Below are 14,233 nucleotides of genomic sequence, written 5' to 3' on the forward strand. Positions count from 1 at the left end.
CAGAGGATCTTCCTGACTCAGGGATTGAACCTGGGTCTCCCACATTGTAGGTAGATGCTTTACCATCTCAGCGGCAAAGCTGTTTAGACAGATCTTATATGTTGTTTAAAGAAGTATGAGTATTATTTGCTTGTCACATGCTTGTCACATGGCAGTGGTTCCCAACCTTTCCATTGATTATATATACAGAAAATTTGCATAAGGCATGGGGGAAAATGAGCTTTTCAAACCCAAGGTGACATGAAAACCTACCTATAGCCCACAGCAGTGGGCCTTGATACCTTAGCTGGTGAGGTCTGTCCTAAGAATTACAGAACTCTTGTGACTTATTTTATCATTTGGTTTTGTAGAACACACTGACGTTAGTGAGTTTAAGGATAATTGGGGTTTTATTTTTTTTTTTCTGGGACATTACCATTTCCTGGGAAAAAAATAAAAGAGAAGCATTCGTATTTGTAGGAATCTCAGAATCTTTGCATCCATCAGTATTAAATGAGAGAAATAAATAATATTGGATTGAAAAATCTTGTAGTTTGGAAACAGTTCTTCCCTCGTTAGCTGCTTTTTTAAAAGTAGAATCAACAAGCTTGAAGAATATATTTTAATTAAATGTTGCTCAGTTGCTGCAATCTACAGTTAGACGTATTTAGATTGCTGCTCATTAAATACACACACATACGCTCACACACACAAGTATGTACATAATAGAAGTTTCACAAAACAGTAATTACTTTGACTATCTGTGATATACTCTGATATTTATGTTCTATTGTTATTCTTTTTGTAAAGATGTTTACAGTGATTTCCTGACTCACTACGGCCAAAACCTACCATTTGAGAAACTGGCTTAGTGGGATATGAATTCTTGAAATGTTTTCCTTGTAACTAGATTTTCATGACTAACCTTATCAATGCTTCTTATCCTATTAAAGTTGCAAACACCTTGTCCTTTCACTTTGATATTCTCTAAACATTCATGAATATTGTCCCATCCTCTTTTCTGGTAGAATTTCTTAGATTTTGAGTATTTAAATAGTCAGGACCTAAATTATTATTTCTTGAGAATAGCTATTATTTTATTAAATTTGGTTTACCTGAAGAGAGGAAAAGTGAGATCATGTGTGTTTGTGTATATTTAAGATACAAATACTTAAAAACCAATATTAAGATTCTTTTAATTTGAAATAATAAATTTATTTTAGGTTTGTGCAAAGATTCTTAATGGAGACCCAACAGTACGCTGGGGTGACAAATCTTATAACTTGATTGCCTTTTCTAATGGAGTATTTGGCAGTAATTGTGATGTAAGTAAACTACTGAAGTTACTTTTCCCTTTTACTCTTTTCAGTTAAATGAGTGGCAGTAATCTACAATAGTTAGGCTGTCCTGTGGCAGGATAATAAATCATTTTTTAGCTTTATGGCATTAGAGTAAAAATTTTAGTTATGAATTCTCAGTGGAAACAGTATAGGACAAGTTATTTTCGTCTGTAGTTAGGCTAACAGTTTGATGTGTGCCTGTAAAATGGAATTTGCATGTATCTTTATGTAGTAGAAGCTCTTTTAAAATCTACTGCTACTTGTTGAAAATTACAACACATTTAAAAAGATATAGCATTATGTATATGTTCTGTGCACAGAGAAATGTATGTAGCTATATTTGTACATTTACCTAGTAATTTTGTAACCTTGTTAAAAAAATGACACAGGATCTTTGGAACATTATTTACTTCTGGATATTAAAATATCTGGTACTGGATAGCATTTTTTTTTTACATTCTTTATAAAATATATATATATACACACACACAACTTGTTTTCTCTTTTGTTCTCCTATGGTTGTCTTTATCATCTCTACCCTGCCATTTTCTGATGGACATTCAGGAAGTCTATGAACCAAGAAAATGAAGAAATCAACCTAAGTCAGGATTGCAATCTATATTTATAATCTTGTTATGTAACTTTTCATAAAGTATGTGACTTGGTATAAAGTAGTATGAGATAGATTTTTTTGTTTGTTTGTGTTTGGGGGCTTTCCTCCCAAAGATTTAGTGACTGTAAAATACTAAAAAGACCTGTAATGTTGATCTGGGTTCAGTAGTTGTATTAATCAGTAATTTTTTTCAGTTTTAGGTGATAGAAACCTAAATCAAACTGTCATTACCTTACAGAGGTATTTATGGCATGGGGTACAGCTAAATTTGGGTTAGGCTGACTTCCAGTGTCCAAATGCTTTCATTAGAAAATTCTACATTTTTTGGCATCACTTTCCTAGCCTCAGCTTTATTTTTATGTAGAAGGTACCACGTGATGGTTTTACCTACAGTCTCATGTTTTCACAGCTCTCCTAGTAGGTTATTGTTCTCCATGGAAATAGCCAGCTTTTTTTTTTTTTTTAACCCCTCTGGTTCCAGCAAAAGACCTGAGAATAATGCTCGTTGGTTGTATCAGCCTGTGTGAATCTTGTGCATGTTCCAGGGAGTCCACCTGGCCTGGGTCACATGCCAAACCTTGGGACCCGCTAGTAGAATCACTCACTCATTCAAACCACCACAGAGATGTGCGCTGGTTGCCTAAAGAAAAATAAAGTAGTTGTTACTGCCAAAGAAGGTGGAGTGGTTGATGTGCAGGTAACAGAATGTCTGTTAACAGTTGTCTTTCTTCTTCCTTAAGAGTCCCCTGTTGACAAAAGATTTCTTGTTAATTGCCTCAGCTTTTTCCTCTTTGGCTCCTTGTTTGATTCTTCTTAACCACCTCAGTCTGGTTGATAGCCTCACTGTTCCCTGGAAACTGTGCTTTGTAAAGTAGTTAACAACCTTCTGGCTTCTTCCTTCCATCTCTCCTTGACTTGTCGGATGCAGAGGATGTCCCTCTTTTTCATGCTCATCTCACATTGCCTTCATCCTCCTAACAGTCTCTTCCTGTCTCCACATTCTAAAACTGAGCTTAATATTATTCATAACCATTTTTCCCCTCTGCCTGCTCTCTCTTCTGGTTTGTTTACATTTATATTTTTCTAGTGTTTACTTGGTACTTTCATTTTAAGAGTTTTATTTCACTGTGTGTTAAATTGTCCAAACCGAGTGTTACATTGTTATGTAAGGGTCAAGTTACTCCCATCATCAAGAGTTTATCTTCTTGCTTTCCTCCCTCACTCCCAGCCCCCTAAAATTACCACCTTGTACTACTTTGATTTTTACTGATGGCAGCAATATCCTGCGGTTTGCTCAAATTCAGGAGAAGGTAATTTTAATCATATTTTCTATTTTGGGATGAAAATATTGGTCTTATAATGAGCACGTGTCTTTGTACAACTGAGATGCTTTCTTTCAGTAAAGTGTGTGGACACATTTTATGTGTATGCATTATCCCCCATATATTTATAAAATTGATCTGATGGTCTTCACTAGATAATAGGCTTTCAAAATTCCATGTAGGTTACTCTTGCAACCCAAGATGATTACTGAAAATACTATTTAACCTAATATAAAACATTATTACTAAAGCATATATACTGTAAAGTTAACTTGCTCTTAATTTAGAGTCATGTTGCTGCTCTCTTATGTTGGTACTAGAATATGTGGTTTGGACTACATAATCACATTTCCCTCTCTGGATTTAAAATCCTGGCTTCAACTGTTTTGTCTTCTCTTTGTTAGAGGGTTTTGTGGAGATCGCGTTTGTTGTTGTTCAGTTGCTCAGTCATGTCCAACTCTTTGCAACCCCATGGACTATAGCACGCGAGGCTTCCCTGTCCTTCACTCTCTCCCAGAGTTTGCTCAAACTCATGTCCATTGAATCAGTGATGTCATCCAACCATATCATCCTCTGTCACCCCCTTCTCCTCCTGCCCTCAGTCTTTCCCAGCATCAGGGTATTTTCCAATGAGTCAGCTCTTTGCATCAGGTAGCCAAAGTATTGGCACTTCAATATTGCTCTTCTTACTGGCTGCATTTTAACACTATTGTCTCAGTGAAATAATATATGCAATGTCTGTGAAAATTCATTGTAAAGCTACAGAATACTGTGCAGTTGTGAGATGCAGTTAGAAAAGGGTTTGTCCATGACCGGTGAGTCTTGTTACCTGTGCTGTCACTGGCAGCTCCATCTGCTTTTTCACAGTGCTCTCACCATTCCTTAACATTTTACCATTGTATAGGTATATGTGTATACCTCTTTTTTTTTTTTAATTTTATTTTATTTTTGAACTTTACATAATTGTATTAGTTTTGCCAAATATCAAAATGAATCCGCCACAGGTATACATGTGTTCCCCATCCTGAACCCTATGTGTATACCTCTTTTAACTTCCAGTACAAATAGCAATTGTTTTCTCTTTATGATTCATATTTACTTTACATCCCTTCCCATTACTTCAAGAGCCCTGATTAGGTGCTTCTGACTTTAAATATTTGTTCTTTCTCAGAAAATAAAATACATCAATTACTTACTATACTGTAGAATATCCCTATCGTTATCATTATGAGTTGAGGCATATGAGAATTCTGCTCTTGTGTGTTAAGAGTGGGGCAAAAATGAAAATAAAATACTGGGTCAAGTCTTAACTTACATAAAGTATTCAAAATCTTGTATGGTTTCATTTTAGCATGCTCCTTTTGATGCAATGGTTCTGGTAAAAGTCTGCTATTATGTTGATGAGAACATTCTTGAGAATGAAGGAAGATGGAAGGTATGTTAGAAAAAATTATTTCCTCCCTTTTCGCCTCATATTTTTATAGATACAGTATTTTTAAGTTTTCCGTATTTTCAGGGCTCAGAAAAAGTACGGGATATACCGGTTCCAGAGGAGCTTGTTTTCACTGTGGATGAAAAAGTATTAAATGACATCAACCAAGCTAAGGCCCAGTATTTCAAGCAGGTAGATTTTTCACTTTTCTCTTTGATAGTTAATACTTTATCTTTTAACTACTCTGTATGAATATTTGGCTATCATCCACATATGATGGCATAAAACATTTAGAAGTTATAGCTTTTAATACCTTTATTTCTGTTTTATTCATTTAATGCTAATGATAATTTGGTTATCTTTGGGGGTATTCTCCTTGGGTATATGTTCACTCTTCCCATTTAATTCTGTTTGTTAGGTGTCCGATCTCCAGCTTGTGGTATATGCCTTTACGTCTTTTGGCAAAAAGCTAACCAAGGAGAAGCAGCTTCACCCTGATACATTTATTCAGCTGGCACTTCAGTTGGCCTATTACAGACTTCATGGACGGTGAGGACCAATCCTTCTCCATTTTCAGAGTCTAGAGGCCGAAGGGGATATCTCTACTCTAGCTGTTCTACTGTAACTCCCCAGTGTTTCCTCTGAGGTTTTTTCCCCACTTGGCACTGTGCCTTAATTGGTACTTTCATCAGCAGTGTTGTTAGGTTTCCGTCTGTGACGCTTTGACAGTCTTTCCTTGTTTTTCATTACCTTGATACTTTTGAAGTACCTGTTCTCATCTTACAGAGGTTTGCCATGCTTTGAAATTCAGATCACTTGGTTTTCTTGAAGCCTGTTTTCAAATGGGTTCATGAAAAGATACAGTTTTATGGAATCTAGTCTTTATTCATTTTTAGGATAAGAGAGATGGTATTTTGTGACTTTCTACATCCTAAGCAGAAGTGGAAGTGTCTTGATCTTTTTAAAATTTTATCTGAGAATATGTACTTTATGTTTTTAAAATTTATTTATCTTTGGTTGAGCTGGGTGTTCATTGTTGTGCATGGGCTCTCTTTAGCTGCACAGAGCGGCAGCTACTCTTCATTGCTGTCCATGGACTTTTTTTTTTTTTTTTAACTTTACAATATTGTATTGGTTTTGCCATATATCAACATGAATCCGCCACAGGTATACATGTGTTCCCCATCCTGAACCCTCCTCCCTCCTCTCTCCCCATACCATCCCTCTGGGTCATCCCAGTGCACCAGCCCCAAGCATCCAGTATCGTGCATCGAACCTGGACTGGCGACTCATTTCATATATGATATTATACATGTTTCAATGCCATTCTCCCAAATCATCCCACCCTCTCCGTCTCCCACAGTGTCCAAAAGACTGTTCTATACATCAGTGTCTCTTTTGCTGCCTCGTATACAGGGTTATTGTTACCATCTTTCTAAATTCCATATATATGTGTTAGTATACTATTTGTATTGGTGTTTTTCTTTCTGGCTTACTTCACTCTGTATAATAGGCTCCAGTTTCATCCACCTCATTAGAACTGATTCAAATGTATTCTTTTTAATGGCTGAGTAATACTCCATTGTGTATATGTACCACAGCTTTCTTATCCATTCATCTGCTGATGGACATCTAGGTTGCTTCCATGTCTTGGCTATTATAAACAGTGCTGCGATGAACATTGGGGTACACGTGTCTCTTTCCCTTCTGGTTTCCTCGGTGTGTATGCCCAGCAGTGGGATTGCTGGGTCATAAGGCAGTTCTATTTCCAGTTTTTTAAGGAATCCCCACACTGTTCTCCATAGTGGCTATACTAGTTTGCATTCCCACCAACAGTGTAAGAGGGTTCCCTTTTCTCCACACCCTCTCCAGCATTTATTGCTTGTAGACTTGGATTGCAGCCATTCTGACTGGCGTGAAATGGTACCTCATAGTGGTTTTGATTTGCATTTCTCTGATAATGAGTGATGTTGAGCATCTTCTCATGTGTTTGTTAGCCATCTGTATGTCTTCTGTGGAGAGATGTCTATTTAGTTCTTTGGCCCATGTTTTGATTGGGTCATTTATTTTTCTGGAATTGAGCTGTAGGAGTTGCTTGTATATTTTTGAGATTAGTTGTTTGTCAGTTGCTTCATTTGCTATTATTTTCTCCCATTCTGAAGGCTGTCTTTTCACCTTGCTTATAGTTTCCTTTGATGTGCCGAAGCTTTTAAGTTTAATTAGGTCCCATTTGTTTATTTTTGCTTTTATTTCCAATATTCTGGGAGGTGGGTCATAGAGGATCCTGCTGTGATGTATGTCAGAGAGTGTTTTGCCTATGTTCTCCTCTAGGAGTTTTATAGTTTCTGGTCTTACGTTTAGATCTCTAATCCATTTTGAGTTTATTTTTGTGTACGGTGTTAGAAAGTGTTCTAGTTTCATTCTTTTACAAGTGGTTGACCAGTTTTCCCAGCACCACTTGTTAAAGAGATTGTCTTTAATCCATTGTATATTCTTGCCTCCTTTGTCAAAGATAAGGTGTCCATAGGTGCATGGATTTATCTCTGGGCTTTCTATTTTGTTCCATTAATCTATATTTCTGTCTTTGTGCCCATACCACACTGTCCTGATGAGTGTGGCTTTGTAGTAGAGCCTAAAGTCAGGCAGGTTGATTCCTCCAGTTCCATTCTTCTTTCTCAAGATTGCTTTGGCTATTCGAGGTTTTTTGTATTTCCATACAAATTGTGAAATTATTTGTTCTAGCTCTGTGAAGAATACCATTGGTAGCTTGATAGGAATTGTATTGAATCTATAAATTGCTTTGGGTAGTATACTCATTTTCACTATATTGATTCTTCCAATCCATGAACATGGTATATTCCTCCATCTATTAGTGTCCTTTTTGATTTATTTCACCAGTGTTGTATAATTTTCTATATATAGGTCTTTAGTTTCTTTAGGTAGATATATTCCTAAGTATTTTCTTCTTTTCATTGCAACGGTGAATGGAATTGCTTCCTTAATTTCTCTTTCTATTTTCTCATTATTAGTATATAGGAATGCAAGGGATTTCTGTATGTTGATTTTATATCCTGTAACTTTACTATATTCATTGATTAGTTCTAATAATTTTCTGGTGGAGTCTTTAGGGTTTTCTATGTAGAGGATCATGTCATCTGCAAACAGTGAGAGTTTTACTTCTTCTTTTCCAATTTGGATTCCTTTTATTTCTTTTTCTGCTCTGATTGCTGTGGCCAAAACTTCCAAAACTATGTTGAATAGTAGTGGTGAGAGTGGGCACCCTTGTCTTGTGCCTGACTTTAGGGGAAATGCTGTCAATTTTTCACCATTGAGGATAATGTTTGCTGTGGGTTTGTCATATATAGCTTTTATTATGTTGAGGTATTTTCCTTCTATTCCTGCTTTCTGGAGAGTTTTTTTTATCATAAATGGATGTTGTATTTTGTCAAAGGCTTTCTCTGCATCTATTGAGATAATCATAGGGTTTTTATTTTTCAATTTGTTAATGTGGTGTATTACATTGATTGATTTGTGGATATTGAAGAATCTTTGCATCCCTGGGATAAACCCACTTGGTCATGGTGTATGATCTTTTTAATGTGTTGTTGGATTCTGATTGCTAGAATTTTGTTAAGGATTTTTGCATCTATGTTCATCAGTGATATTGGCCTGCAGTTTTCTTTTTTTGTGGCATCTTTGTCAGGTTTTGATATTAGGGTGATGGTGGCCTCGTAGAATGAGTTTGGAAGTTTACCTTCCTCTGAAATTTTTGGAAGAGTTTGAGTAGGATAGGTGTTAGCTCTTCTCTAAATTTTTGGTAGAATTCAGCTGTGAAGCCATCTGGACCTGGGCTTTTGTTTGCTGGAAGATTTCTGATTACAGTTTCAATTTGCCATGCTTGTGATGGGTCTGTTAAGATTTTCTGTTTCTTCCTGGTCGAGTTTTGGAAAGTTGTAATTTTCTAAGAATTTGTCCATTTCTTCCATGTTGTCCATTTTATTGGCATATAATTGCTGATAATAGTCTCTTATGATCCTTTGTATTTCTGTGTTGTCTGTTGTGATCTCTCCATTTTCATTTCTAATTTTATTGATTTGATTTTTCTCCCTTTGTTTCTTGATGAGTCTGGCTAATGGTTTGTCAATTTTATTTATCCTTTCAAAGAACCAGCTTTTGGCTTTGTTGATTTTTGCTATGGTCTCTTTTGTTCCTTTTGCATTTATTTCTGCCCTAATTTTTAAGATTTCTTTACTTCTACTAACCCTGGGGTTCTTCATTTCTTCCTTTTCTAGTTGCTTTAGGTGTAGAGTTAGGTTATTTATTTGACTTTTTTCTTGTTTCTTGAGGTATGCCTGTATTGCTACGAACTTTCCCCTTAGGACTGCTTTTACAGTGTCCCATAGGTTTTGGGTTGTTGTGTTTTCATTTTCATTTGTTTCTATGGAAATTTTGATTTCTTTTTTGATTTCTTCTGTGATTTGTTGGTTATTCAGCAGCATGTTGTTCAGCCTCCATATGTTGGAATTTTTAATAATTTTTCTCCCATAATTGAGATCTAATCTTACTGCATTGTGGTCAGAAAAGATGCTTGGAATGATTTCAATTTTTTTGAATTTACCAAGGCTAGATTTATGGCCCAGGATGTGATCTGTCCTGGAGAAGGTTCCGTGTCTGCTTGAGAAAAAGGTGAAATTCATTGTTTTGGGGTGAAATGTCCTGTAGATATCAATTAGGTCTAACTGGTCTATTGTATCGTTTAACGTTTGTGTTTCCTTGTTAATTTTCTGTTTAGTTGATCTATCCATAGGTGTGAGTGGGGTATTAAAGTCTCCCACTATTATTGTGTTATTGTTAATTTCCCCTTTCATACTTGTTAGCATTTGTCTTACATATTGCAGTGCTATTATGTTGGGTGCATATATATTTATAATTGTTATATCTTCTTCTTGGATTGATCCTTTGATCATTATGTAGTGACTTTCTTTGTCTCTTTTCACAGCCTTTGTTTTAAAGTCTATTTTATCTGATATGAGTATTGCTACTCCTGCTTTCTCTTGGTCTCTATTTGCATGGAAAATCTTTTTCCAGCCCTTCACTTTCAGTCTGTATGTGTCCCCTGTTTTGAGGTGGGTCTCTTGTAGACAACATATGTAGGGGTCTTGTTTTTGTATCCATTCAGCCAGTCTTTGTCTTTTGGTTGGGGCATTCAACCCATTTACGTTTAAAGTAATTATTGATAAATATGATCCCGTTGCCATTTACTTTATTGTTTTTGGTTTGAGTTTATACACCCTTTTTGTGTTTCCTGTCTAGAGAATATCCTTTAGTATTTGTTGGAGAGCTAGTTTGGTGGTGCTGAATTCTCTCAGCTTTTGCTTGTCTGTAAAGCTTTTGATTTCTCCTTCATATATGAATGAGATCCTTGCTGGGTACAGTAATCTGGGCTGTAGGCTTTTTTCTTTCATCACTTTAAGTATGTCTTGCCATTCCCTCCTGGCTTGAAGAGTTTCTATTGAAAGATCAGCTGTTATCCTTATGGGAATTCCCTTGTGTGATATTTGTTGTTTTTTCCCTTGCTGCTTTTAATATTTGTTCTTTGTGTTTGATCTTTGTTAATTTGATTAATATGTGTCTTGGGGTGTTTCGCCTTGGGTTTATCCTGTTTGGGACTCTCTGGGTTTCTTGGACTTGGGTGATTATTTCCTTCCCCATTTTAGGGAAGTTTTCAACTATTATCTCAAGTATTTTCTCATGGTCTTTCTTTTTGTTGTCTTCTTCTGGGACTCCTATGATTCGAATGTTGTAGGATTTAATATTGTCCTGGAGGTCTCTGAGATTGTCCTCATTTAATTAGTTTTTCATTTTTCCTCTCTGATTCATTTATTTCTACCATTCTATCTTCTAATTCACTAATCCTATCTTCTGCCTCTGTTATTCTACCATTTGTTGCCTCCAAAGTGTTTTTGATCTCATTTATTGCATTATTTATTATATATTGACTCTTTTTTATTTCTTCTAGGTCCTTGTTAAACCTTTCTCGCATCTTCTCAATCCTTGTCTCCAGGCTATTTATCTGTGATTCCATTTTGATTTCAAGATTTTGGATCATTTTCACTATCATTATTCGGAATTCTTTATCAGGTAGATTCCCTATCTCTTCCTCTTTTGTTTGGTTTGGGGGGCATTTATCCTGTTCCTTTACCTGCTGGGTATTCCTCTGTCTCTTCATCTTGTTTATATTGCTGAGTTTGGGGTGTCCTTTCTGTATTCTGGCAGTTTGTGGAGTTCTCTTTATTGTGGCGTTTCCTCACTGTGGGTGGGTTTGTACAGGTGGCTTGTCAAGGTTTCTTGGTTAGGGAAGCTTGTGTCGGTGTTCTGGTGGGTGGAGCTGGATTTGTTCTCTCTGGAGTGCAATGAAGTGTCCAGTAATGAGTTATGAGATGTCTATGGTTTTGTAGTAACTTTGGGCAGCCTGTATATTGGAGCTCAAGGCTGTGTTCCTGTGTTGCTAGAGAATTTGCATGGTATGTCTTGCTCTGGAACTTGTTGGCCCTTGGGTGGTGCTTGGTTTCAGTGTAGGTATGAAGGCGTTTGATGAGCTCCTGTCAATTAATGTTCCCTGGAGTCAGGAGTTCCCTGGAGTCAGGGTTTGGACTTAAGCCTCCTGCTTCCGGTTTTCAGTCTTATTTTTACAGTAGTCTCAAAACTTCTCCTTCTATGCAGCACCATTGATAAAACATCTAGGTTAAAGATGAAAAGTTTCTCCACAGTGAGGGACACCCAGAGAGGTTCACAGAATTACATGGAGAAGAGAAGAGGGAGGAGGGAGTTAGAGGTGACCCGAATGAGATGAGGTGGAATCAGTAGAGGAGAGAGCAGGCTAGCCTGTAATCACTTCCTTACGTGCACTCCACAACTGGACCGCTCAGAGATGTTCACGGAGTTATACAGAGAAGAGAAGAGGGAGGAAAGATACAGAGGTGGCCAGGAGGATAAAAGAGGGGAATGAAAAGGAGAGAGACAGATCCAGCCAGTAATCAGTTCCCTAAGTGTTCTCCACCATCTGGAACACACAGAAATTCACAAAGTTGGGTAGAGCAGAGAGGGGTTAGGGAGGAGACACAGGCGACCTGGTGGAGAAAAAGGAGAGTCCAAAGGGGGAGAGAGCAGTCAAGCCAGTAATCTCGCTCCCAAGTAAAAATGGATACTGAAGATTGGGTTCTTAAAGGTACAAAATTGATAACAAATATCAAAAAGCAAAAATTAAAAATCTAGAGTAGAGTTTGGAATTTTGAAAATACAATGTTAAAGAAAAGAAGAAGAAGAAGAAAGAGAAAAAGAAAAAAAAAACAAAGTCACAAAAATTATAAAAAAAATATAGGTACAAAATTGATAACAAATACCAAAAAGAAAAAATTAAAAATCTAGAGTAGAGTTTGGAATTTCAAAAATACAATGTTAAAGAAGAAAAAAAAAAAGAGGAAAAAAAAAAGTCACAAAAATTATTAAAAAAATATATATGAAGTTTGCTTTTTAAAAAATAGGGTCTTTTTTTTTGCAAAGTAATAGTAGGTTATAAAAGTGAAAATTAAAGGAGTAATAGAGGACTTAAAATTTTTTAAAAATTAAAAAAGAATGGTCTTAAAAATAGTAAAAATATATCTAGGACTTTCTCTGGTGGTGTTGTGGGCAGTGTGAGTGGGGTCAGTTCATTTTCGGCTAGTTCCTTGGTCCGGCTTATATTTCTCAAGATCTATAGGCCCCTTCCTGTGTAGTTGGTACTAATGACAGGGTTTTAATCTATTGCACCTGTTGCTTCCCAGGGGGTTCCCTCTGTTTTAGCTTCTTGTGTTTGCTGGTCTCTTCAGTGTCTGATTTCCACCCTGACACAAAGGGGGCGGTGGTGGACACTTTTTTTTTTTTCTTTAGGCTCACTTGTTCAGTCGCGCTGTGGGGAGGGAGGGACGCTGCAAAGAAATAACACTGGCGTGTGCTCGCAGTGCCTCAGCCACACTGGGTTTGCCCTCGCTCAGGGCGCGTGTGCCCTTCCTGCCCACACTGCTCAGGCTCTAGGTTGCTCCCCCGGGAACCGTCCAAGGGCAGCCCTGGGCTGCATGCACCTCCCAGGTCTAAGCCACTCAGGTTCAGGCGCTCGGGTAGTCCTCAGAGGCACAGACTCAATTGGGCCTGCGTTTTGTGCCCTTCCCAGGTCCGAGCAGCTCAGGAGATGAGGTGTTTGGCGAGTGCAGTCGCTGCGACTTATCGCCTCCCCCATTCCTGCCGCTTAGTTTTCTGGGTGTACAACCGGCGCACGTTCTCAGGTGAATGTTGACCGTCCAGAACCCCAAGAAGTCTTAGTTAGCAAAGAAGCCTGCTTACAGTTTTGTAGATCATGTCTCTCTGGGGCTGCGATTGCCCCCTTCCAACTCTGGCTGCCTGTCACCAGAGGGGGATGGTCTGCAGCCGGCTATCTCTGTTCAGTCCTTTGTTCCGTGCGCGGGCCTGGCGGTGTCTTAGGTTAGGGCTGGCTTTTCCCGTGGTAGTTATCCCACCGTCTGGTTTGCTAGCCCAAGTTAGTTCGCTCAGATAGCGCTCAGGGCATTCAGGCCAGGTCCTTATTCTAAGTGATGCAGCTCGCGCCTCCCTGCCCAGCCCCCACTTGCTAGTGGCGGGTGCAGGCGTCTGCGCTGCTTTTGTGCTGGGGGAGTTACCGCTGGGCTCGTAATCTGTGGGTTTTAATTATTTATTTATTTTTCCTCCCTGTTATGTTGCCCTCTGTGCTTCCAAGGCTCTCCACAGACTCGGCAGTGAGTGTTTCCTGGTGTTTGGAAATTTCTCTCTTTTTAAGACTCCCTTCCCAGAATGGAGCTCCATCCCTCCCTCTTTTGTCTCTTTTTTTGTCTTTTATATTTTTTCCTATCTCCTTTCCAAGACAATGGGCTGCTTTTCTGGGTGCCTGATGTCCTCTGCCGGCATTCAGAAGTTGTTTTGTGCAATTTACTCGGCGTTTAAATGTTCTTTTGATGAATTTGTGGGGGGAAAAGTAGTCTCCCTGTCCTACTCCTCCGCCATCTTCGCTCCTCCCCTTGTCCACGGACTTCTCATTGCACTGGCTTCTCTAGTTTTCAGTGTACATGTCTTTTTGTCTCCTTGGGTAAACTTAGTCCTAAGTGTTCTTTTTGATGCTATTGTAAATTGTTTTCTTGATTTACTTTTCAGATTACTTATTGCTAGTGTATAGAAATGCAAGTGATGTTTGCATGTTGACTTCATACCGTGAAAAAACTGAATTCATTTATTAGCTCCAACAATTTTTTTGTAGATTCTTTAGCATTTTCCATGTATAAGACCAGGTATCTGTGAATAGAGATAGCTTCAGTTTTTCCTTTCTGATTTGGATGCCTTTTATTTCTTTCTTTATAGCTAGAACAGCCAGTACTATGTTGAATAGAATTGGCAGAAGCAGGCATCCTTACTTTATTATTAATCTTAGCTGGGAAATTTTTGGTTTTCCACCACTGAGTATCGTGTTAACTGTGGGTTTTTC

The 14,233-nt window shown here is 37.9% G+C and overlaps 1 protein-coding gene across 6 annotated transcripts in view; it reads left to right on the top strand.

The window, feature by feature from the left end:
* Positions 1-14,233, top strand: part of CROT (carnitine O-octanoyltransferase) — a 61,503-nt gene that overhangs the window by 32,309 nt on the left and 14,961 nt on the right. For all 6 annotated transcript variants that reach the window (XM_086397288.1, XM_086397285.1, XM_086397291.1 and 3 more), the window contains 4 exons: positions 1,203-1,304; positions 4,606-4,689; positions 4,771-4,878; positions 5,105-5,235. In XM_086397288.1, coding sequence (XP_086253414.1) covers positions 1,203-1,304; positions 4,606-4,689; positions 4,771-4,878; positions 5,105-5,235 — 425 coding nt within the window. The remainder of the gene's footprint in view (positions 1-1,202; positions 1,305-4,605; positions 4,690-4,770; positions 4,879-5,104; positions 5,236-14,233) is intronic.

Source organism: Bos grunniens, chromosome 4, assembly GCF_055505025.1.
Source record: "Bos grunniens cultivar Pamir isolate PY7600 chromosome 4, Bosgru_T2T1.0, whole genome shotgun sequence".
NCBI lineage: Eukaryota > Metazoa > Chordata > Mammalia > Artiodactyla > Bovidae > Bos > Bos grunniens.